The 27,708-nt window shown below is 29.6% G+C and overlaps 1 protein-coding gene across 7 annotated transcripts in view; it reads left to right on the forward strand.

Moving 5' to 3' along the window:
* The window catches only part of wb (wing blister), a 216,169-nt gene that overhangs the window by 155,775 nt on the left and 32,686 nt on the right, over positions 1-27,708 (forward strand). The window contains exons 1-2 of one of the 7 annotated variants that reach the window (XM_088196255.1): positions 1,374-1,461; positions 5,025-5,653. The exons of 3 other annotated variants lie outside the window; for them this stretch is intronic. In XM_088196255.1, the coding sequence (XP_088052381.1) occupies positions 5,098-5,653 (556 nt within the window). In that variant the 5' untranslated portion in view covers positions 1,374-1,461; positions 5,025-5,097. Of the gene's footprint in view, positions 1-1,373; positions 1,567-5,024; positions 5,654-27,708 lie in introns of those variants that run through there. 3 more of the 7 variants (XM_088196254.1, XM_088196253.1, XM_088196252.1) reach the window with 3 other exon arrangements.

The raw sequence follows: 27,708 nt of genomic DNA on the forward strand, positions 1-27,708 counted from the left end.
TTTTTTTAATAAATTGCTGTTGGCCGCTAGATCAGATGACGAACAGCCGTTTGTATAGAAATCCTTAATCCTTTTTAAGTAATTTATGATTAATGACTGATACTTTGACTTAATATACAAAAAGGTTTTCTCACGGTGGTGCCCCATTTTAACAAAGAAGCATTTTTATTTATGTTTTAAGGCGCTTAAAACCGAAACTAGCTTTGATTTAATAGCATAATATTCAGATTCTTACGCTTGTAAATTTGGCTAAAAACTTTTTAACCGTTTTTATACTTTATGATTCAATCCATATATTGCAATTTCAAATTAATAAGACTACGAATTTATTAGTTAAAATTAAAATTAATGTTTTTTTTTGTAAAACTTTCATCAAACAATGTTTTGACTTTTATTTATATTTCTTAATATCTCGCAAAAAATTAAGCCTAGAGAATCTGTAGAATATGGTGGGTGCTTAATAACATACGATCAAATTCTTTTAATTTTTTAGTAAAGCATGTGATTTTGCGACGTCGTGGTTAAAACCAACTCTTTTTTGGTAATGAACCCTACAATTAATTTAAATTTAACTTAAGCGATAGCCACGTTTACTAATATTTTTTATAATATAATTTTTAAATGATATATTTATAAAACATCTAATGAGAAATCGTGTTGTAATAAAATTTATATTTTTTTACCTGAAATTAGACAATTAAAACTAACTAACCAGCACAATAGATTAGTTTGAATCATATATGGACTTTTGTGTTTTAAATTTTAATCGTGTCTGCAAGATTGGAATAAGAAATTATTTTATAATTCTATTTCTGATTGATCATTATTTTTCTAGATTTTTCTAATCTCACATATAAATAATTAAAAAGTTCATGCATAGTGACATGTATTGATTTTTAGCTAAATTTAAATTTAAAATTATGTCATTGATACAGAATTTGCTTCCAGTCTGGTGCCTCATTCCGTACTTAGTAGTTGTTGAACTCGGCTGTCATTTTGCAATGGAAAACTTAGAATAAATATATTAAATTTTATTTTGAAAAAAATAGGTAGTGAAAATATATATGAAGAACTGATTTATAAGTATTGTCAATGCTTGCATTAAAAACTACATTTTGTTTATAGTTCACTCAGAGCTTCGAAATAAAATAATAATTTCAGAAGACAGTACAATATTCGATTTTTATATTGTTGAATTTATCATTACGTTTTAATGCTGGAAATTTATACTTTTATAAAAAAATATTTATTTACCAAATATGTATTTTACTATACTGCCATATTATTCACAACTAAATTTTTGACTAGGATCGTTCAATACCATTAATATACGCTACGTATAGTACGAATAGAATCGAGTCTCGTGTACCATCAGTCGCTCAGCAGCCGTGATCTCGCGTGCACGGGTACTGGCCGAACTTATAAACTTACGGTTACTTTTATCGTGTCTAGAAAATAAGAGTGAAGTGCTATACACATTACATGCATATACAATATATAGAAGACCACATTTTGACTATAAAAATAATTTATTATAAAAACAACGTCACTAAAGTCAACATTGTGGTAAGCCTTACGTTGCATATGCATGTGTGTATAAATAATAGTATCATTGCAAAAATTATTCAAACGCGAAATTGATCCTGAAAACGGCCCCGGGCGCAGAAATGACTAGTCTTCATAATCACATACATCTCGAGTCGCATGCCGTATTATTTATACTCGGTCCGAGTCTTATAATTTAATAAAATGATCTTTGATGATCGTGTGATCGAGTTTCGTTTAAAGCCATCGCGCAAATCATACCTCTCGGTGAAGTGAAACAAAGAGTTCTTTTCGTTCAAAAGTTCTTCGAATGTGTATTGTGAATTGTGTGACACGAAAGTTCGCGGACTTGCGCTGGAATTTATTATTATACAACAATGCATTTAGTATTTTTACTTATTTGGGGCACAGGGTTTATATATAATACATACAACAAAGGTCGCAATTTTAAACATTGCGGTACACCAAATAAAACTCATGCTTTATAGATTGTTTTTGTTGTCGGTTATTAGTGTAATATTTATAATAGTGACTCTTTCCATCTCACTTAGTATAATTAATAATAACAGTGAACAACATTGTTAATGACTCGCATAATATATATTTATCAAACTCCTTTTTTCAATTAATTATAGATGCTGCGCTTTAAAACAAAATGTAGTATTATCTAAATATGTATCTTTATGATATTTTTATTTTTAGAAATTAACTAATGCTTTTGTTGTTATTTAATTAAAGTATCTTACTGTACATCTGTTTTAATTAATTATATAAGTCGTTCAGTGGAATAAGTCGATGAATAGTGTTTTAAATATAATACAGATCGATTATCCTAGATTAGGTTTTTCTAGATTTTCATGATCTCATTGATTAATATCATGATAATAAAATCAATATTGATTTTTTAATGTAAAAATCTGGGAGATCATTATTACTGAATAATAAATAACTAGCTTTGCCTGGAATAGATTTAAACTCATTCTTTATTATTAATTTTATTACTACAATTTTATTTCAATACTTGCCTATAAACAATATTTTTAGTATCATGTCTTCGTGTATTGCCGTAGCATGTCGTAAGCACGTCGCTGTTCAGTTTCTGCAGCGGTTTCATTAGCAAATAATGCAGTATAGAACATCGGTCGTCAGTACGTAACTGTTCAGCTCAACTTTCAACTTGCTACTGAAAATATAAAAGTTTAAAATAATATAGTTGACCTATATATTCCAGCCAGAATGACATGTGCAAATGCCACGTCACTACTGTTAATCATTTAGGAGAAGTTATTGCGACAGACAAACAAACACGTACATTTTATGTTTTATATTATATAATAAAATTCTGATATATCATTTTATCACATACTGGATTTTTCTAGATTTTCATGACCTCGCGGATGAGTATCGTAAAGATTTGGTAAATTCAAGCTATGTTGTATATAGTATAAAAAACTCTAATAATTAGCTAAATATAATTCATAAAAAAAAATATTATATATGTATAAAAAACCAAGCTAACTCCTGTCTGGGTTATATATTATCAGTGGGTGCGTCCGTAGGCTGCAGGGGTCTCTAAAGTGGGTCGCTCTGGATTCCAGACATCAAACTGGACCAGTGAATGAGGCGAGAAAAACAGCGTTTCCTGCGATTTTCGCTGATCCGAAGTTAAATCTCTTGATTTTGAGTCCCTTAAATTCCGATGTGAATGTTTAAGTATGTGTCAGACAAAGTGTCTAAGAAGAAGTCGTCAGATGAAATGTGTGGAAGTGATTATGGCATATTTATAGCCCCATCATGGTAGCTTTTGTGGTCCAAAGATCAATTATAGAACGGTGGCGAATTTCTTTCAAATAAATTTCTGTTGGCCGATAAGGTAATTATTATTGTAGAAACAATTGCGCGCGCTATCTATTCCCAAGGCGATAAATATTTAATCAGGTTTTATTTTATTTATGAAAAAACCATTTTTTTTTCAACGGTTCTTTTATCGCAGGTTGGACTTACCCTTTTTATAATTTTAATGTGCATTTCTCCTTTCAATTGTAAATATAGAATGTTTATGTGACCATTTCGATTGGTAATTTGCTTAAAAATATATATTTGATTAAAATCTGTAAAATTAAAATGATTAAAATATTCTCTTTCTATCATAAATAAAGGAAACTGGAACAGATTATTTAATGAAGACAGTGATATGCAACCAAATTTTTATAGAACCAATATAGCTGATAATTTTATTATATTTTTTCAAAAAATATTTAGAATTTAAAAGCATTTAAATCTTACTTTACATAAATAAAAAAATAATACAATAATATCAATTTAACAGTAATAATTTTAAAAAGCTATTTTATTGTGTTGTTAACTTAGTTTAAAATTAATAAATACAGGTGCTTATATTAGGCAGATGTTTTTAACCTTTGAGGCAATAAATCAATGCTTAGCTATCAAAAAATATTTTTCTAATTAAAATTGCAAATCATCACTATTTACTAATATTGTTATGAATTAAAAATAAATTTTATTATATCGAAACTATAATTGTTTTATAAAGTCTAGTTATATAAATTAGTTAAGAACAGAAAAATATATGTTGTTAAATAGTTAAATCATCGGCTCATAACCACTTTTTTACTTAGGAAGGCAAAAAACTCGACTTATATCGTCTTTTCAAAATAAATAAATTATATTATGATAGTAAATAATAATAAAAAAATCATAAAAGCTGTGAAGTACTAAAAAGTAGTATAAATTAAATCAGTAATAAAAATAAAAGCTTAGAAATAAAATTCCATAATTATTCATAATACACATATTTATTGCAATAAGAATAATTTGAAAAGAAATACCACATAAGGTACATGAGGTCTATATATTAAAAATATGATATTGTAGAAAATATATTAAGTCATAATATTTACATGACCGGCGAGCTAATTCGTTTTTGGGGAATTTCGTTAGAATATACACGTGCAGATATACACGTCCGCGGGGAAATTAGTGCAGCAGAGACGTTTAATGAAATTGAAATATAAAAAAAACAACCATTGACTGAACAATCTTTCCCTCCCCCCTCCTCTCTCCCCTCTATTGAAAGCTAAAAAAGTCTCTGATTCTAATCGAAAAATTCTCGGATTATCTATCACAAAAATATTTTTTTAAATATACAATTTCAGTAAAATCGTATCAGAATACATTTTCATTGGTAGATAAATATTTTGACATAGTATTTTATTATATGACATAAATATTTATTTAACGTAACAACACAATTCAACTATTTTTAATGTTGTCGTTCTCCTCTCTATATTTTTAGTCTATTATAATGAGCCTAAGGGTCTGCTAAAATAGGTTGAAAGACTCTGATATTACTTGAGTACCAGTTATTTGTTTGATTATTCAATTTTTTATTGTGATATTTATCGCATACCAAAGAGTTAAGATATTATAAATAAATATGTGCTCTTAAATTAAAATAGTTTTAGGCGCAGTCCGCGAACTTTTGTGCCGCACAAGTGAAATGGGCTAAATCGCCTTAGTGATTATAATGAGATGGCTGCGAAGGACATCGCCGTCGGTGATTCGAGTACTAGGTTCAAATGGAGGGCCTCCGCCCTTGCGATCGTCCTCGCAGCGGGATGGCTCTCGATCCCAGAAACGTCAAGCGTCGTCCTGCCCACTCGGACACCCCTCGACAGGCAGACTCAGTTAGCGTCAATAGACCCAAGTCAAAACCAAAGAGAAAAGTTCGGTGATACCTCCAAAGAATGGCAGAGCAGGGTGCGAAGGAGCCACAGGAGACTCGCGAGGAACAATGCAGAAGTGAAAATCAGGCACAGGAAGTCGGGAACTTTGGATCAGAAGAACTCGCATGCTTTGATCAAGATCATGTCTTCAGAGAATCACCAGAATCACCATAATACCAGTCGCCACAGGCATGACGCATACAGGAAGAAGAGATACTTCTACATGGGTGGACAGTTGTATTATGTGCCCGTTTGCTGTGAATATGTGAATACTGTGTATGGATGTGATCCGATCCCGACTCAAAACACTCCCAGACCTACGTACGGACCAAATAATGTGTATTGGATGGGACTCAAGCATGGTAAGGAATATTTTTTAATTTATAGAAACAAGCTATAGTAAATATATAACAAAATAATGTACAACTTAAACAAAACTAAAATAAATAATATATAATGTCCAATGAACAATTACTTTAACTAAATACAAAATTATCTGAAATAGGAAATATTCCTTCACTGGCTACTCGTAGTGTTATGAAAGAGCTTAAAGATCGGGTTGAATTCTGTAATTGAAAATGGCGTGAAGCTTAAAGCGGCTGCTTCCGCGATCTTTTAAGTCTTGTCTTGGTCGGCAATTAGGCGTAGCTCAGTTTAGTGCGCGTTTGAATGAACTTGTGTGTTTAGTTGGAAATGAATAATAAATAGTAGAATAGTCAAGTTCTGATTTGCATAAGTTCCAGATGGAAAATCCTGATGAAAGGAAGTGTCATGGTTATGCTGGGTTTTCACTTATATATTTATATATTTTCAGATTGGGAAGCTGCTTGACTTTTTCCTACTACCGACAGTTTAGCATAGAAATGCTGAGGCAGCAATGTTTCTAACTGTAGTGTGCAACTTTCGTCGATTGTGTAGACAAATTTATTTTTGTCATGAAAACATATTATAAACATCTTGAAAGCCTCTGGCTATTATTTATCTGTCGATCTATCGACATTAGCTACGCGGAAATTGAATGTATCGAGAAAGGTCCCCGACGTAAGCGGATCTATTCCAGAACGATTAGCCGATCGATCGATCTCGGATAGATAGATTATTGGTCCATGACGGATCTCACGCATCTGACCTCCGGTTCCGTGCGACGAGCCACAACCTTCGACACACTTAAAAGCCGTAAAGCGATTTTCCAAATTGGTCCCATTTCGGGAGCGAATAAGATAAAGACCAGTTCCCTGTAGGGCGGCGCTCTTTATTGTGTCGCAAGATTGGCCTTCGCCCGTCCTTCCTTATCTTCTTCTCTGCGGAAGACGAGAGGAGAGCCTGGTAGGCGGTCTTTTCTACCAGACGGAGGTCGGCGACCCTCATCATCTTTAATTATTTCAACAGTACCCGGCGATGACACACCCTCCGCCAAAACGGCATTAAGGTAACGGTAAGGGACGCTGAGTGCAGGGGGTCCAACTTCTCTCGACAGGTTCGTTATTGAAGATGGGATTTTTTTCTTCGGATTGACTTTTGAAGCACTTGAGTCTGTGGGTCTTGTTGAGCACTTGAGTGCTATTTATACAGACAGCACCTGATTTACGCATTGGTTCCGTTTCATAAAGCGTAATGTTATTATTATAATTTTACGTCACATAAACATAGGTATAAGCAGTTATAAAGAACCGGTGATTCGTATAAAAAAATGATATATATATATATATATATATATTTATATATTTTTTCAAATTTATATAAACATTTGTCAAAATATTTGCATTTTCAATGTCGATTATAACGCATAGTAAATTTTAAGCTGATTTTAAGTTAAGTATTGGCTTTTACATTTAAATGGTATTTTTTTGGTATAAAATTTGCTCCAAAAATGTTTAGTTGTTGGATGTAACGAAATTTGATGACACGATAACTGACCTAATTTGTATTATATTGACATGAATTTGCTTCAAAAATATGTTAATTGCTTAAAAATGTTTCCAACAATAGTAAGAATCTAAGCTAAGTTTGTTAGCCAATCTGATCCGCCCTCTTGTTTCAAAATAGCAAATATTCAAACAAATAAAAAACGTACCTTTGCTAAGCAAATCTTAGAGAATAACGTAAAAAGTACAAAAATGTGTTAAAATTAAAATTAAAATAAAGTAAAAATTGAAGGAAATAATTTATTTTTTAATTTGGAAATTATGAGGTCTTATTATATTGACATAAAAAATGATATCGTCATAAAACTCGCAAATGTCGCATATGAACTTGTTACCCAACATTATTCCTCATTTTGTTTTAAACGAGCGTACATTTAAAACATAAGAGTTGTAAATTCGTTGAAAAAATCCAAAAAAAAGTAAATGAGATTTTTTTTGCATTTTTTGCCAGTTGTGTTTTTTGAAGACACAATAATTGCCGTAGTTTTGACAATGATATTAACATAAAACTTATTTTATAAATTGATCTTGTGAATATATAAGCTAATTTTGTTATCCATTTCGATCTTGTTTCAAAATGGTGGCTATTCAAAAAATAAATTGTAGCTCTAGTGAAATATCCCAGAAGTAAAAAGTAAAAAATAATACAAATAAAATTTTTCAATTTTTTTTTTACATTTTTTGTCATTTATGCGATTTTTTAAGACATAATAATTGCCATAGTTTTGATCATATCGACATGCAACTTGTTCTAAAATAGTTCTAGGAAAAACTTAGATTTTGTAAATATCTCAACTAAACTTCTTAGCAAACCTGATCCACCATATTGCTTTGAAATTGCTGTTATCAAAAAGATATACAGATAAAAAGAGAGGTGAAAAATAGAGATTAAAATAAAAGTTTAATTTTATTTGTTTTTTGTTAATGTGTTTTTATAACACGACAACTGCCATATTTTTAACCATGTTGACATGCAACTTGTTCTAAAAATAACTCTTGTAAATATTCCTGTCAAGTTTTTTAGTTAGTATGATCTGCTATATTTTTTCAAAATGGCAGCTTAAAATATTCCAAAAAATATTTAAAAAAAAATGGCATATTTAAAATATTCCAAAAAACCTTACTTTGATATTGAAACAAAAACAAAAAAATGATGGTGTTAAAAACTTTTATTTACATATTTTTTTAAATGAAAAAATAAAAAGGTTTTTTTACATTTTGTAGTCAAAAATGTATGTTATTAAAATAACTTGATATTGTATAGGTATTGCTATTATCTATGTTTATTTTAAATCGAAATTTATTTTTGGCTTTAAATTACTACTTTTTTTATAATCACTTAACACATGCGATGAGTGAGCAAAAGTTTGGCTACCCCTGGCATAGGAAATAAAACTTAAACAAAATTTACCACGAAATTCACTAACCTGCTTTTATGTCTTGATTTTTAATTATTATTTTTTAGACTTTTTCAGTATAATTTTCTTGTTAGATAGTTTATCACTTATACGAATAAAGTGTTTATTAAAATCGTTAATAAAAAAAAAATTTAAAGACAAAATTAGTTCATTATAAATTATTTTTGCGCGAAAATTTTGCGTCAATTCACATATTTACGCGAATAGAGAAGCAGCTGCTTTTTTGCTTTTTTTATATACATATGATTTTGAGCTCATACGTACTCTCGCATGTTTCAAATCATATGCTGAGGTGAAAATTATTGATGCGAAGTTGACGAAAGCAAATGGCGAATTTTATTAAGGTATCTGATGTGTATCTACTTTTATATATTTGAACTACCTGGGGGAGGTTTCGTGCTTGTCCACTTTTCACTTCAATAGCCAATTATTTTTGTGTTGCCTTGTCGTTAATTTTTGAACAAGTTGTGAAAATCTAACAACGATCATTGTGGTGCATTTAACGTATTTATTGTATACAAACAACCAATAAATTCAAATTTATAAACCAATATTTATATACAAAAAAAATGGAATTTATAATTGCCGTATTTATGTCACTAATGATCACATAAATATGGGAAATTGCTGGATGATGTATAAAATCTGTATAATCGCCACAGATTTTTTAACACTTTTTTTGCTAGTTTCATGTTTGAGATAAAAATATAATTGCCTATAACAAATTGACACGAAAAAATATCACTCTCTTGGCGGATAGATAGTGAGAATGGCAATTATATGAATTGAATTAATATAATTATTTGTTACATACTTAACCAAATAATATAATGACTGGCGGACGAGGCTCCGCCGGCCGTCGTACTCCCGTCGTGGTTTTGCCAATGAATGTGTTGTCCTCGCCGCCGTCACGTTAGTGTTGTTTAAATATCCAAAAAAATCACTATTAACTTATCAAAACATTAGAAAATGAACCTAATATTATTTAATTTAGTTTAAATGTAATATTTTTATTTGCAAATAAAACTACAATTGTACAAATATATATTTAAATTGATAACTATCATGAAGGTATGAAATCTGATATCGATTCAAACAGCAGATATTCGATAATGTCTGATATGTCTAGTTCGATTATTTATTCTCGCCTTTGCTAAGCGCTGTACACGTCAGGTTTCAAAACACATTTCTTTTTATATATTAATCCAAAAATAAAATCAAATTAAGCAACTGAGCTAACTGTTATTTTACATCGAGATTTTACGACCGTCAGTCATGTTCGGTTTATCAATTCGAACGATAAACGAGCATCCGAAATCAAAACCAGATTGAAAAAGTCAAACATTAACTAGTCATCGAAGCAATCGATAATTTTGTTTATGTAACGTTTTTTTAGATTTTTTTTTAAATTGTAAACAGTTAGTATACACATTGTAACATTCTATTGTATTTAAATTTGAACGATTTGTATTATGTAAGGTACATTCTGATGCACACATATCGAGATGGAGATATTTCGAAATTACCATAATGATCTTTTAATGATACGGAATCATCGGCTTCGGCGTTCTACCAAAGGGCTATAATTCGCGGCGTTCAATTTGCAAAAAATCGCAACAGAGCTTTCCCGCTATGTTAAAGATTAATTTGAGCGTATCAATCAAGGGATAGTACTTTTTAGGATTTTTTTTTTATCTACTTCCTTAATCAGCTGTTCTGCATTCCTTTGGTGCATTCCTCCATTGTTAAGCCTGGACGATTATGTTCTGCAGGACCGGTCATCAGGAACTCGCCATCTCACGAGTTACCTAGAGGAATTGCACTAATCCACGATCGGGAGTTTAAAATCCATGGAGCGATTGTGCTATTTAATTCGCAGTCGGAGAAACAAGGCATCTACATTAAAGGCAAACAATGATATTTCAAGCATCTAGAGTGGATTGAAGTTTGTGTAATATATGTTTTAAAATAGAGTTACATTATTAATAAAGTATGCATGATGCTTACCGCGTAACTTAATTGATTCGAATAGATGAGCCAGTATAAATGAAAATAGATCAAGTTAATTTATTATCGTTTTAAGATAATATAAGATTTTGCTATACAAGTATTAGTTAAAACAATTTTAATGTATTTATTATTTTATTTTACCCGTTAATGCTCGGTGACTTTCGGCTGCGAGCTTTAGAGTGCCCTAAAAAGTCGCGATTACGACCTTTATTCTTGACCGTTGCGGCCAGGACGTCTGCGCCTAAGAACGCTCTTTTTGCACGAGTCATCCAGCTTTTCAACGAGCTTGCCAAGCACAACAATGATTCTACGATAGCTATGAAGAGCTGGAAAAAATATATTTTGGATGGTGCTCATTAAAAAATAAATTTTAATAATAAATTAAAAACTAGTACAAAGATATTATCGAAACAATTATGGTTAGTCGCGACAATAACTGTAAATTATTTAAAAATAATTTATAAATCTTTCTTATTATATATCGACTTTTTCAAAAAATTATATTTTTTAAACAAAAATCATTTTCTCACATTTGCTTCAAAAAAATATTAAGAAATATTTTTATTGTAATTATTATATAATCTAACTGAATTATTTTAAATATTATTATGTACTGCCGGGGGAGGGCAAAAATTTGCCAGTCTGTGGTCGTTATTTTAATATTTCTATTTCATTATATGACATGCATTTTTTTGGCTAAATTCAAGGATTTAGAATCCACGTCAAAATATTTTATAACATTATTACAACTTATAATAAATGAAGCATGTCTAAACTGTATTTTTAACTATATAATAGCGCAAAAATAGTTATCCCTTTTCGACCACGACAGCACGATTTTATTGCTTTTGACGTGGATTTTTGACTTCTGAGAAGTGATAATTGTTTTAGCGCACCCCTATTGTCCAAAATTCGGTTTAAATACACTTTGATTGATACTCGTTTTAAGTCTGTAGTAATATCGGTTGGGATAGCAGTTGTATTTTTTAAATATAGTGTAATATCTGAATGCAGATATACTAAGGAGCAATGTGCGAGATGCGATGTCTATCTGTACTTCTTTTTCTGCTTTTTTCCCGTGAGAAATGAATTGGCTTAGATTGTATTTTGCACTTGACCTAATGAAAGTTCTAAAACTATAATTAGTTTTAGAACTTTCATTAGATTAGGTTTGGGTTTGAACAGAAAATGGACGTTTCGCAACTGTCAAATTGAGTTTCAAATACATATTAAAGTAGCATTTAATTTGATTAGCGCCTATCAATTAAATTATGTTTTTGCTAGTAAAAATATTAATTTTTTGGTAAAAAATATATTTGGCTTATACATATTCACTATAACATTAAAGCATCGCATATAAATAAATAATGCAGTATATATTACTACATATGTAAAAATTTAAATCATTTAATTTTACTAGCACCTGCCAGATAAATTAAATTTAGTAAAAATACATATCTACCGGTGAAAATGTATTCCGATATGAATTCAAATAAATGACATCTTGTAGTATTTTATTTTTTTGAAATGTTTTTTCTTAGATTTTTTAAAATATAACGAGAGAATTATTAAGGACATAATTATCGATTTTTTAGTGGTGAGGAGGGGGGCAAAGTTAGACAGTCAGTAGTTGTTTTTTTATATTTTAATTTTATTAAAATGCAAAGTATTTTAATAAATAACATGCATTTTTCTGATCAAATTTAAAGCGGGGGTCCACCTGGCTTCCCCAAATGACGTACATGGCTATATGTATTTTTATAATGGTTAATTTTAAAATATATTTTTTAATTAAAATATCAAAAATATTTATTCAACAAAAATATATTAAAATTTTGACTAATTTATTTTTATTGCTTTTACAAAATATTAAAAAAAAAATATCCGCTATTTTATGCGTTTTCATAATCTAAGATACATATTCTACATACATGTAGAAAACAGGACCGAAATAAAAAAAATTGAGTTTTAAATTAAAAATATAAAACATACAAACTAAATTAATTTAAAGCTATTTTTAGTCACTACAATAAAAGTTTATATTAAATCACTGTTAAAAATCCTCATTATGTTTTATCTAACGCTTATTTATCTGAATATTTTCAATGAGAATAAATTTGTTCTTTGCCATAAAGATTCATGAGCAATAATTAATTTACATAAAACAAATTTTGCAGATTTACAATGATTTTTGTCATTTATTTAATTTGTCAATAACAGAAAAATTAAAGTGTTAAAATAAAACCAAAATTATTTATGTAAGGCAAAATTATAGATTTCTACGCGTCACTCGCAATCGTAAAAAAAATATAATGTTACACATTTTTAACTGTAAAAAAAACATTAAATCAAAACGTCTTGTAATGTACATACAGCAATATATAAAATATATCAATATATGTTTTAATTGATAAGATTTTTTTTATCGATTTAATATATTATAATAAATAAATATTCTATTGATACTTACTTTAGCTACATTTGCACTGTATTTAAAAATATATCAGATTAGGAAAAAGGCTCATATAGGATTTAAACCTAGGCAGTGTATCTCATACTGTTCCTTATCAAGAGGCAGGCATAAAACATAATGATTTAGCTAAAACAGCGTGTAATTTCACACGTAAATCTTATTTTTATGTTAAAAATGAACAATATAATTTGTAGTCCATTGCTTATCATTCTTTTATACTGCTCGTATTTTTTATATTATTTTTCTTTCTCGCACATATAGCGAGAAATAAAACACTCCTTGCAAATATGATATAACACTGAAAAGGGCCACCGGCTTAAGATTTTAATCTGCAATACAAATGATGACCGGTTTTCTTTATAACATAATTCGTCAGCGGCAATCCCCGCGAAAGACGTTATCTGTAATTGCACAGAGTGCTACAAGCTTCATTTTTATTGTGCATACAAAGTGTTTGTTTTGTATCGTTTTCAGTGAAATTTTTAGGTTATAAATGCAAATTGACGTTTGTTATGTCACATACCTAGATAATTTATTTAATAATTTAAACTTTATTTATAATAATGGCAACACTGACTCGACGAACGTCACATTGGTAATCCGACAGGGGAAATGAAATGGCGGCACTTTTGAAGTGCCGTTCCTTTTATCTTCTGAAAATGCTATTTGCCACAATCAAACTCGCTTTTTTATATATCAGACGTGTTTATTTTATTTCTTTAACGAGTTAAAATCTAAATGTGTGCGTGACGACGTTTCGCATTGAGTTTCTTATTGTATACACAAATATAACCTCAATTCGTTCATGTTTTATACAAATATTTGCACTACTAAAAACGTAGTTTATAAATTCTATAAATAGAAGTAACGTAAGCAATACGTATGTTAGCGCACTTGAAAATTAGTCAAGTATATATTTTATTATATTCAACGTTGATGTAACATTATCACTAATTTAGTCTATGATTCTCAATGAAATTCCGTACCGAATCTTGGCATTAAAATATTTTTTTGAAAGGATATGATTATGATTCACTGAGATATTGCCCTTACATTATAATGAAAACGGCAAAGAAATAGTTTAAAATACATATAATTTTGCCTGTGGAATATTTTCCTTAGGTCCGAAGGCTTACTAAAAGACCACCTATACGTTCATAGTTTACATCAAAAAGGGCTATCGGATATAAATTTGTAACGCAAGCGCTATTTCTCAACACGTTAAGCGATTACGCCTACCCGAACGGCCGCTATAAATATTTACATTTGATCCAACGTTTGAGACGTGTACCCCAATCGAGGTACGTAATTTATTGAAATTCGGACCTCCATTTTTCAATACGTTGTAGGAGGTGTTCCAAAAATCGGTCTTTTGACTAACGACCCGGACCTCTATTATCTCGCACCGGAACAAATCCGTGAACAATCTTCCCACACGGCGCGCGCGATCGAATTGCTCTAATTGTGCGAAGAAAATATTGATACGCCTAAACGGAGCACGCAACCCCTGCGGCGGTCAGGGGTCACCAATTTAAGACTCAAATATTTTTTTAGTTGTAATGGTAACAACTGATACTCGTACTATACACTAGTTACGTTTGTTGACTGTCGCACTTCAACCGCAAATCGTGACTAATAAAATAAATCAGCTACAAGTACTCCCCCTCCCTTACCTAGCAATTTATAATTGTAAAATTCAACTCAAAAAAGACTGTGGCGTTAAATTTTAGTGTGGATGTTGCTTGAACATATGGTAAGGTTGGTGGAGCGAGTGAGAATGTAGTTTTAGCACGCAGTATGGACAACGCGGGCGTGTTTTTCTCAACAAGCATATTTTATTTTTTAATAAATCTTTCGTTGTAGCTTGACAGGCGTAAGCCCAATGCGTTACAACAGGCAAATCTGTACCAACTTAGTAGATCAATCAGACATAATTAATACTCATATGTTAGTATTAACCACCAAACTAAAAGTCTGGGAATCGGTGATATCATGTGCTATAAAATTTATACTTTTTTGAGGCCGGTTTTTTTTTAATAATAGCGCATTTTTTTAAATAAAAATTTGAGTGCTGCTGCGGGGGCTCGAACCCGCAACCTCGGAATTATTGCTCTGAGACGCTACGGACTTTGCTCTAATGCGCGGTAAGGTTGGTGGAGCGAGTGAGAATGTGAATGTTTTTCTCTAACATGCGATTGAGAATGCTGTTAACTGAATCAACAAGCTTCCACAAATATATGTATGTCATATCGAGGCTCGTGTAATTCTGGCGACTGCCTAACTGGATCAGATTGAAAATCAAAATTAATTTTTTTTTCTTCCGGCCTTAAAAGCTTCGAAGTCCATTGATATATATGTCATGCCCAAAATAGTTTTACCATTTTTGGTAATGGATCATATTTTAAATAAATATTTCTAGTTAAAAAATACAGTGATTTATATCTCACTAAAAAATTAAACAACCTTATATTTAATCAAATCAATCCTTTCACGGTGGTAATTTTTTATTATTTTAAATCACCGTTAAATGAAACGGTTTTTGCTCTCTAATAATTTCCTTATAAATGGCTCTTAAACATTCAATTAGCTGCAAAATCACCCAACAAGTAATTTAATTTGCTATTGAAATTTATAAATTGCAATTTAGAACGATCGTTTCCATGGAATTTAAAACGATCATGCAGCAGTCAGCATTTTAAATTATTGCTAGCAACATTCCGTTAAAATGTTTTAACCACAACATTGTATAATAAATCGACTTGGTTAAGCTTACTGCTTTAACATCTCTTCGTAACTTTTTAATCATTAATATTCATATTTTTTGCAGCTACTCTATTATTATGAGTTATTAAATTACAGTTTATATACGTATGTACTTATAACATTTTTTTGTAATCAATTATTTAGATTATATCAATAATAATAGCATAAGTCGGAATCATCATTTGAGAATTTAACTTTGGCGCCACTCGCTCAATTAGAATCTAATTAAGAACAACTATTAGATATCCTGTCTGATTAATTCCATCTTGGGCAATTCGTTATTGCTGGTTAGAATCTGTCGAAACGCAGATAGCACTTAAACTCTATAATTAAAGATGGTTAAAAGATGTTAGATAGATAAGCTACCTTAACTCAAAATAGCAGCATATGTGGTCTTCAGTGAATTACACGTTTGTAAAATTTAAACCAACACCTCGACAACCCTTAATTTTTCAATCTGATTTATGAGTGTGAGATGAGTGTAATATGTTATTTAATAAAACGTTCTTAGATGTTGTGGTGATATGAAACTACTGTTTAATTAATGATTGAAACGATCTTTAAAATGATAATCTAACCGTTAAATAATATTTATTTTTATATTATTTTTCAACAAAGATAATTTTTTTTATTATATTTTATCTCATTACACATAACAACACAATTTTGCCAAATAAAATGATTACTTAAAATTATCATTAGTGCTTCTTACAGAATTTCCTTTTTAGTAAGTCACTAGTTTTCCACACAAATATATGTATTTGCATTTTGTGTTAGGCTATGCAGAAAAAAACAATTAATACTTCATACTGAATTGATAAAATGGCTTTGAATTATTATTATGAATTCTTAAAATATTTTTTTTTATGAAATTGCTATAAAAAATGCCTTAGTTTTGTTTTTATTATGATAATTTCGTCTATTGATTATTTTTTTTAGTAGGTAATTTTCAATAAATTAAATATACACTTTAAAACCAAATTTTGCCACTCAGGTAAAATAATTTTAAATTATCATTAGTGTATTTAGGGAATGTCTTTTTTCTTAAATGAAGTAAAAATTTTAGTTAGTCACCGTTTTTCAACAATAATAAATTTAATGCCATTTTTTGTTGGGCTATGATAAACAGTGGTTGATAGTATACATATTGTAATTATCCCTTTGAGTAGTGAGTTAATTATTTTATATGATATAACACATTTGTTAATTTGATAGTATACATCTGGGAGTGAGTTAAATTTACGTATTTTTTATTATACATAATTATTTTGCTATTTATTTATTATTATTTATATTGCATTTATAGTAAATTACAGAAAAAATCAGTGTTTCTTGACGTTTAATTGTATTGACTGATTTTACTATTTATTTGTGTTAATGTGTCTTAATAATAAATAATAAATTTCGGTAATTTAATTTATATATTTTTTGGCTTTTGTGGATTTTTTAATATTACATCAAAATTACGTACATTCATTTTTAGTTTATTCTTATTCGTTTTAATGTTTAAAGAAATCAATACTCCTTATAGAAATGATAAAATAAAAATTATATGCTCCCAAAAAAGTCTGGATTTTTCATATAAGTATTTAAAAAACTCAAATATAATGATGGTAAATTACACGTGTATTATATATTATATAAAGTTTACAATAATGCTAAATATATTTTATAAAAAAAATCTAAATGTTAAAGCGACTTATGGACCATCATATAATATTTACATACAGGATATTCGGTTTAAACCTAATCTAATTAAATTAGCATGTTTTTTATTATAAATATACACGCAGATTCGATTACCTACGTGTGTATAAATGCAAATTATCTTCGATGTATTTTAATAATTTAACTACCAGTTCCTGCCTAATACATTTTACACGTGCAATTACGTTACATTTTAATAACAGCCTTCGCCTACGAAACGGCGTAAAAATCAATCAAGTTACAAAATCACACGGTAATTCATCACAACGAGATGGGAAAAAAACCCACCTTCTCTAAAACGTTATTAGATCGAAGTCGTAATTTCACAAATCGGAAAAGCAAACACTTTTTTTCTGACCAGTCAAAAGTGTTGGATAGATAGAGGATGATGGATGGACGGTAGCGTAAACTATCCATTACGATAGTTTGTTTCGCTACATGATGATAAACAAATACAGTTATTTGTTGGCATTTCATGAGACACGATCTATTTGAGGCCATTTATCCGGTCGACTCCATTGTGATATTTTGCATATACCATTCCAATTGCCCGGTTAAGGATTACGAATCGACCAACGGAGAAAGTATTACTTTTTAATACAAGCTAGAAACATCAATTGAGCTTTAGATAGGTATAGAGATAATTGAGAAGGTTTTTAGACGTTATTGTTTATAACTATTATATTTTTTTAAAAGCTTTTAACGGTACAATAATACTTATTGAATCATACTTTAAAGCGATAAGAACAATTCATATTTTAATTTTGCTATCAAAAATGATATAGTATAACATAAATCAGATGCACAAATAACATTTTGAACTAATGTCTTTATAATAATTTAGTTCCTGAACTTTGCCGGCGGCTCGCATGAACGATGGCTTGTTTACGAACGTTCCGTTTACTTCTCTTTGTTTACATTTTATTATAGTAATGTAAATAACGTACATTTTCCTCACTTAATAATGGTGTGATTTTTATTTAGACAGAAGCTGAAGTAATTATTTAAAAGAACAATATTATCTCATTATAATTTCATGAGTGCCTGGAAACACTTGAAACAAACGGTGAATGAAGCATTACTTAGAAAAAAGAGATTAACGAGCCCTTGTGTGATGCCTTATCGGGAAAAATGTCTATTTATAATGTATATATATGTAGACCAGATTCGTAGAAGCGATTGAATACGCCCTTTTAATGATTATGTGAATAGGCGTTGATTCGTTTATTTGTTTATTGATTTATTTAGATTTATTACAAATAATTACTAGTATTTGTGGGTTATAAAAGATTGAAGGATATACAATTTTAGTTAACAATCTATTTATGTACTCTTCCCACGATATTCATATTAAGCAAATCTGGAAATAATTTCGCATCAATCCCTTTAAATAACAAAGCCTTCCTTGTTCTAACAATTTGCCGACTTTAAGTCCTAAAACACATGAGATCTTTGTCTTCATATCGACCGTGAGAAAGTAGCAATGTTTAATCTTGTTTTCATCCAACTCGGCATAAAAGGATCTTTAATACAGAGATTATTACCTATCCATTTGCATTAGTATATGAGCCGTTGATTTTGAAAGTGGGACACGTGCATTTTGTTAAAAAAAAGTTAGAGCTATTATAAATTATCTTAAAAATTCTGTTTTTAATCAATTCACAATAATTTATATAAATAACAGTGTAAATTTTTTACTAATAATTTATTTTGCTCAATGATATTAATCGTTTGTTGATTTTGAAATTGAGGCAGTACCACTCAAAATAAAATAAATTTAATAAAAATTGAAAAGCGTGCTATGTTAGGTAGTTTCCATTACGAGCAAAAAAAATTTGCTCTTACAGACTAATGGTTTTACACAGAAGTGTGCTAAGAGAAGAATGCAACCGACAAATACAGAGTAACGTAAAGGACTTGCAGTTAAAATATTATTTAGATACCAAAGAAGCAAAATTTTGGTATGCAAAAGGTTTTTTAGACACATTTAATATATGCATCTAAAGGGAGAGTGGACCGTGCTCTCAATGCAATGCAAGATTTTTGTGGTAAAATTGATTTTTAATCAGTTCAAATGCAAACCAATACTTAATATGGACTTGGCCCACTTTCAAAATCAACGGCTCATATAATAAAAATACTGCTCGGTTAGTTAGTTCTCGTGGCTATTAGTTGGTGGTAATTATTAATGGTGGTTTAAATTATTTGGTCTAAATTGTCCCCGTTTCTCGCCATGTATAGCGGTACCCTATGTGATGAGATTTAGTGGTGGTAGCGCTGCTAAATCCTGGTAGACTGGTTTGCTAGTTCTGTCCATGCATTATCCTGACAAATGCTGTTTACTAACGTTCAACGTGCTTCATAAAACATTTCAACTGTGCACTGGCTTGATAGTACATAGTATGCGCATAGAAGTCGGGAAAAATATATAACAGTCACAATATATAATGGAATTTATGGTAGAATTTGAAATATTCCAGGCTATATAAATATGAATGAATACCTTAGAGATTATATCTTGCGGTATAAACGTGTGTTTGGTTTATTAATACAAATATTAAAATAGGAGAGAAGATAAGGATGTGTAATAATTACTTAGCGATAAAAATGTTTAGTGATGTTTTAAGAAGGTTTGAAGCATAAATTTAGATAAAATTTTAACATATTTTTACAACTGCTACTACATAATATTTATCATTTTATTTTTGTCTCTTATTTATTATCAATCAATCTTGTCAAAGTTCTTCTTCCTTTTATCCTGTTTTGGGTGGTAAAATTAAAAGTTCGATTAATGAAAAAATTTCCGAAGATATCCTTAATTTTTTTTTAAATCAGAGTATGTTCTAAATATTAAAAAAAACATTGAGGATACCTTCAGAAATTTTTTCATTAATCGAACTTTTGATTTTAAAAAAACTGAAGTAGGATCACGTTTTATGAGCAATCGTTAAATTAAAATAATAATGACTTTTCTTAACGGTTATCTTAATTTTGTATTAAAAATAATTTTTCAGTTTTATTGCATATAAAAATGTGTCATAAAAAATTAGGAAAAGCTTATGGTTCTTGTTATTAAGACAATTTTAAAAATGTTTTAACTGTAAAAGTTTTATCTCTAACTGCTTTTGTTAATTGTTAAAAAAACGTTAACCATTTAATGCTCAAGATTTAATCATGTTTAAATTATTACATAATTAATTAAAACGCATTCAAGGTAATGACTTATTATAAAATGCTTCTGCACTTATTTTAGTCATTAAAACTACAGTTAAGGTTACAGCATTTTATAACTTTATTTAAACACCATAAATAGTCTGTATCTCTATACATAACTGTACTTTCATATACTTTTAAATGCAATTATTTTTAATGTAGTTCTCCAGAATGTGATAATTATTTAAGCAATCATTCTGCACTTTCTAGAATGCTGTGAGTTAAAAAGTTGCAATAATATATATCATAAAACAACAACCGACAATTTCTTACACTAATATAAAATAAATCTGCCATCAGTGTTATGTTGATTAAATTAATCGTCGATTAATCGACATAATATACTTAATATAGAGCCTTCATAAATTAAATGTATTTTTTCACTATGTCATCTGTATTATAGATTATTGTCTTCTAATGTTGTATTATCAGCAAATAAATCTTATTTTTTTGAAAACTTTTTTTTTTAATTTTAAATTTTTTTAAACGGTATCATAAGGATATTCGAAACTCTATTTTGTATCAAAAATTTAAGTCTATATCCTTAAAAGGAAGCAAATACTAGCGTTAACTATATGCCAAGTCGCATAAAAGCTCGTATGGGGACCCGGTCAATTTACCATAAGACTTGTTTTTAAGAAAAAAAAAAATTTTAAATGTTTTTTAAATGCAAATTAAGCTTTTGAATACTTTTTGCTTAGGGCATTTTTCAGTAGGATTTGCTTTTGCAAAGTTATGACACTCTTAAAATTTACATTGCCCGCCATTTTGTAATTTTTTTTTATTTTTTATTATACATAATGTATAGGGAGTGCTGAGTAGTTCTATACGATACTAAAAATTTCATTTTAAATCTTTAATACCAAGCAAATTTTAGCGTTAACTCTTCTGCAAGTCTCAAAATGGTTGTTTATAAAATCTTTATTTTATTATTATTATTATGTTCAGATGAACAGTCTAGTCTTATATATCTATAAAGCATTTGTGTTATATATCTATAAATAAAAAATCACTTTTATTTTAGCACTAAGATAAATATGATTTACTCACTCATTTCTAACTTAAGAATATGTGCCACTCAATGCATAGCATTGAAATTAAGTCGTTTAGTGCTACCTTTAAATTATCAACATTAAATCATAAACCAACTTTTTTTTGTAAATTTAGTATAACATCCGAGAAGTCTCAATGTGTAAAGAGTTCCGTTAGGCATACATACATACTTATTTTTTTACGATGCGATGATGATGAATGGTGGTAAAACCATTAGTCGCTCTTAGTGGAATGGTTCATTTATCAACGGTTCGGATTGTTGTCTTGTGTTTTTATCTATCTCGTGGCTTATTGAACATTATAACAGTTGCGAAAGGCCACAAAAAAAATGAAGCCATCCGCTCTTTCAGCCGAGGGCTTCTTTACGAAACCAACTTCCTGGGCCCTCAGTTCAAGAACTTGCGCAAGATACTGAGAATGAGACCGTCTCGAACGCCCACAAGCGAACACGATTTGTGGCAATTAAAATGAAAACCAATAAAAACCAATCAGGGGACAAGTGAGTAGTGAGATTCGTACTATTAAGACGTAATAGTCAGATAAGAAATGTATTTCCTACACGACGAGTAAATTTATTTTAAATATGTTCACTCATGATATTTTTTATTGGACATCCAACTGTTTTAGATACCATATAAATATAAAATGAACATTTTTATCGATTTCTTGCATACTAAATTTCGATTGATTTGTAAAAATATTTTTTACTGTTATTTATGTGCTATAAATTAATAAGCATACTATTCACATTGAAGTTAATTTTTACTTCCAGCTAAAATTTGACGTTTGTCAATTTTTGCTTCGAAATAATATTTTTAAACTATTTATACCATTTAATTTTGGTGATGTGATGCAGATGGTCTCTTTTTTAATTGAATGACTCATACAATAAAAATAGCAATCTTCTTAAATATGATAAATTAAAGTCAATTTCAATTAAATGGCGCTTGTAGTGTGTGAGTATAATATTTTTCAATTCAGAAAACTGATTTTGTAGTCCTTTTTAATTTACATACTTTAATCGACTCTTATTTAATTTTTAAAAGCATACGAAAGCAAACTATAAACTTCAAAATAATAAAATAAACAATAAAAATTTCTAACTGGCTTTAAGTCATTAGCTCATGGATTTTTGATTACTTAAACAAGTCGTTGACAAAAATATTTTATACTCATTCTTAATCTATATATTTAAGCTTGAATTGTATATTTTTTATCAGTTTTTATAATTTAAATAAATATTCAAAATGGCGCAGTATCCTAGGGGCGCTGGCTCTCTGGTGACACGACATCGATTCTCTGGCCGTTGCAAATTTTCTGTGGTACAAGTCTTCGTGGCGCAGCTCTAATAGGAATAATAGGAATTCTTAGTATTTGTGTCGATAAAATAAGGGCGAAGCTCCGGCGGTAAGCCTGAATCTCTTGTCTAACATTGACGGTGACTCAACTCGTTCTAGTATGTATCATTTTGCATGAGATTTGAGAATGGATTTTAGACACATATTTTTTGCTCGTATGACACATGTTGGCCGTCACTAAATGAATTAGTATGTATTTTTTTTGTAATAAAATAAAAAAAATATTTGCAGAATAAAGCATACGTGTAACCCTTTGAGTAGTGAGTTAATTTGCGCATATTTTTTATTTGTTAGTATACAGCTGGGAGTGACTTAATTTTACGTATTTTTCCAAAATTATGTTGATACTTTTATACTATTATTTAATATTGCATTTATACTAAATTATAGAAAAAAAAACAGTGATTCCCAACGTTTAATTGCTTTGATTTATCTTACTATTTTTTTTGTATTAGTATGTCTTATTAATTTATTTAAACACTATTATTTTTTCTTACATAATATTCGGCCTCAAAATAGTAAAAGTTCGACCGCCGTACATGTACGGCGATACCGCCCAAAGAGTTAAAAATAACTAAAAAGCATTTTCGCTACATGCGACTTGCTCATCGTCATGGTAATGAACAATTACTTTGCTTTTTCCTGATTTTGACACGACTTTTCAAAAAAATCGATTATTCACAATAATTTTCATATGTGTTAATTGAATTCCAAAAAAAAATCTGAAGAAAGTATTGTGTACCGGTTGATTTACAATCATTAAAAATTGCCAACGTCGTCATTTTACAAAATTTGTAATCCTGGCTTGTCGAACCGCATTTTGAATTTGGTCCTGGTTTCTATAGTTTTAGGATTAATGTAAATATTTTAACTATGTCTGATCGCACGGTCGAAATAAAGCTGTTGCTTTCCCAGTCCTTTAAGGATAGTCTGGCTGAACTCTCATTCCTAGTCGAAAGCGAAGTGGTCGAGGCGACTGTAATAGATCCATCGTAACAGTCCTCGATCATCTAACCAATGACGTTAGTTCGGGATGTAACCTGACGTATTATTGCTATTGTTTAAATCTTTTGCATGTATAACAGTACAATGTAAATTCCAAACTGACCTTGTAATTTTAGTTGTATGTCTAGTTGTATATATGTCCGGCGGAAATAATATTCCAACGATACTTCTTATTTTTTGAATAAGGATTTAAAAATGTTTTGAAATTGTTATTAGATCCGTCGACCTGGATACGCAATATCGTTTGTTTGCGCTGATGAAAAAACTTGACGAAAGGGACTAATACTGTTACGCTGACACAATTTTATTGCTTTTGCCGTGAATTTTTGCCTTCTAAGAAGAGATAATTGATTTTTACGCTCTTCTATTGTTCAAAATTTGGTTTAGATGTGCTTCATTTGATTCTTATTCATTGAAAATCATAACATTGTAAAAAAATCGTAGCATCTTATCTTTTTATATTTTTCATCCTTACTTTCCATAGCTTCTTTTCATACCAATATTGCCATATTTTCTGTCGTCGTTTCTGATATTATTTTGCTCTTTTTTAATGGGATCAACAGTTAAGAAGTAACCGGAATTTTCTTTCATTTTTAAACTTGGGGTTAAACTTTTATAATAAAAATAAAAATAATGACGTCATTTTTACGTAAAAATAAATACGCACATTGTCAATGTTTTTTAAACATTGTAAATACTGTAAAAATATATGCCGGAACGCCGTTCCACCGCGTTACATGATAAAAAAAGCCCTGGATATACATGTTTCTGAACAATAGAAAATATATCTTTAAAATTATTATTTATTGCCCTTCATCGCAATAATAAATCAAAACTAATTGACAAATAATTACTCCTTTAAATATAAAAACACCAAATGATACTAATTTTAATGACCGCTGATAGTCGGTGAATAATACCTGAAAGACCTGGGCTCGCATCTCATATGAACTTTCGTGTTTTTTAAATTCAATTATTGTATCTGGGAGTTCAGATTTAGTGATTAATATATAATTATAATTTCGATCGATTATCATAAACTACGTGTTCCATGATTTTCCCATTCTCTAGGATGAATATTAAAATATTTAAAATTAAGTCCTACATATATTGATTTTTAACTGTAATTTTAATTTTTAATTCATAACAAAATATCACTTATTTACAGACTGATGTTTTATTGTTTACTAAGTAGCTATTGATTATGTTCACATAATTTTAAAGCATTATGCTAACGTCTGGCATAATACAACGAAAGATTTTTAGATCAGAAGTTTAAAAACTGTTTTAAATTCTGTGCCAATTTTACGATAAATGTTTTTTTTTGGTATCATTTTTTTTAAACTCCAAACCAATGCCATTATTTTAAGTTTACTCGTATTATATATTTTCCAACATTTTATTTATATCATTTGAAAAAATAAATCATAATTGATCACCTTAAAAAAGTTATTTAATTTTTAAATAAGTAAATAACTTTTGCATCAGGCTATAGCAAACTTTGTGTACACATGTTTATTACTTGTTTACAGCAATTTGTCCTTAATGCTAAAATGATAGTAACCTTTACAAATCTTATCCTGAGACATAATAGCCTTCTACTGGTATAGCTTATTTTTATCTTTTTTCAGACATTCGTCCCACCTTATCTGAACCGCCCTTTTACTCTCTTCCACTGCAACACCCACTTTATACAATTCTTATGTGCCTTATTTCATCCTCCATTACTCTTACAACAATCTCAAAAATGTATATAATCATGTGTGGCTACAAACTCATTTATAAACTTTTATCCTTCTGCCTTTCTTCACATATTACACAAACACCTTCCACGAAAAAAGTTCCGGCACCTCTGATCCGAAAAGCTCTCCGCATGAATGGTTACTAGGACCGGTTTTGGTCCAAAGCCTTTCTCCATTACAGCTCCTTTGCATTTTGATGAATGAATTTCGATTTAACGCCGTGCCCAGCGACATTGACACACGCCGATGACTTACGGCACAGCCTAATTGAATAAAAAACAATCAAAACGAGATATCGAAAGGGACCACGTCCATGATAAAAAGCTCATCAGCGCGTGGGCTAACCGTCTTCAACTGGACACGACGACTGGGAGACGCAAACCCACGTGTCTTTATATTTTTATATAATTAAATCAGTAGGATGTGTGTAAGAATCAGGTTCGGCGAGAATAAATTTGGATTATATTAAACGGTATTTTTTATGCTTGTTTAATGTAAACATAATAATACAAACAAATTTATGATATTCACTATGACTCAATAATATATAAATATAATTCTATACATATTTATTAGTGGGATAATATAGCAATTTATAATCATATGGTCAATCTATTTCAAGTTTTGTTACATACAATTTAATTTCCTTATTGGATGTAAATTTAGTTATCACTATATTATTTAATACGCGTATTGTTAAATTCCAGCAATAATTTTAAATAGTCGGTGAAAGCTTTAAATTTAGTGGTTTAATTTTCTGTAATTAAAAAGCCTTCTGATGCTAAAAAAAATAATTAGTGAGTGATTGGCAGTACAATTAGTGCAAATACTGCGTCACGTAGACTCGAAGTCATATTAAAAAATCAGGGAAAGATTTAGGTCAGTTCTTTAATTGGATCATATTAAAAGAGCAATTAAAGTCGCTGCTCTTCTCGTTCTTTCAAGGATTGTTTCGGTCGATTCGGCGTAGCTCCACTTAATGAAAGTTTGGCTCAACTCTTATAGAAGTTGAGCTGAACTTTCATCATCGCTTTGGCTTATATCTCAAGCAAATCTGGAAAATCCAACCCTAAAAAAAATTAAAAAAGTTTAAAGTCCCATCGAATCTTTGCTCATCTGACCAATGTCAATGATTCGGGGTGGAACCAGACTCTTAGTTATCGTCTAATGCAAATCTTATTTAATAACAGTGTTTAATACCTCTTCATCTGAATTTTTAGCGTTTGCTTGAATTTAAATGAATACCGTTAAATGGACGTCCGCTCGGATATGCAATATCACTTTTTACGCCGGAGAAAAATAGCTTTTTATTAGATTTTATTAAATCAAAAACTGTATACCTTTCATTAAATAAATTTGTTTAATGAAACTTCTTTTATTAGATTTTTATTAGATAGTTATTTTATTAGATTTTATTAAATCAAAGGTTGTATACCTTTCATTAAATCAATTTGTTTAATGATACTTCTAATTTTGCCGCAACGATTATGTATGATCGCGATAAAAAATATTAAAATAGAAAATTATAGAGTAAAGATTTTTTTATAGATAGATTAAAGATTTGCTATTTTTAAGAAAAATTGTATTTGAGAAATACATCAAAAAAAATTTCGATCAGAAACATTCTTGTTCTATAAAGTAAATCAAAAGTCCAAAAGTTTTAGTAAGCACTGAGATATAATTATTTTATTTATATATGGTTTTGATTATTATAATTTTTTAAAGAAATATATAATTGTCAAATATACTG

Source organism: Plectrocnemia conspersa, unplaced genomic scaffold, assembly GCF_051122295.1.
Source record: "Plectrocnemia conspersa isolate PC_06_02 unplaced genomic scaffold, ASM5112229v1 ptg000010l, whole genome shotgun sequence".
NCBI classification, from domain to species: domain Eukaryota; kingdom Metazoa; phylum Arthropoda; class Insecta; order Trichoptera; family Polycentropodidae; genus Plectrocnemia; species Plectrocnemia conspersa.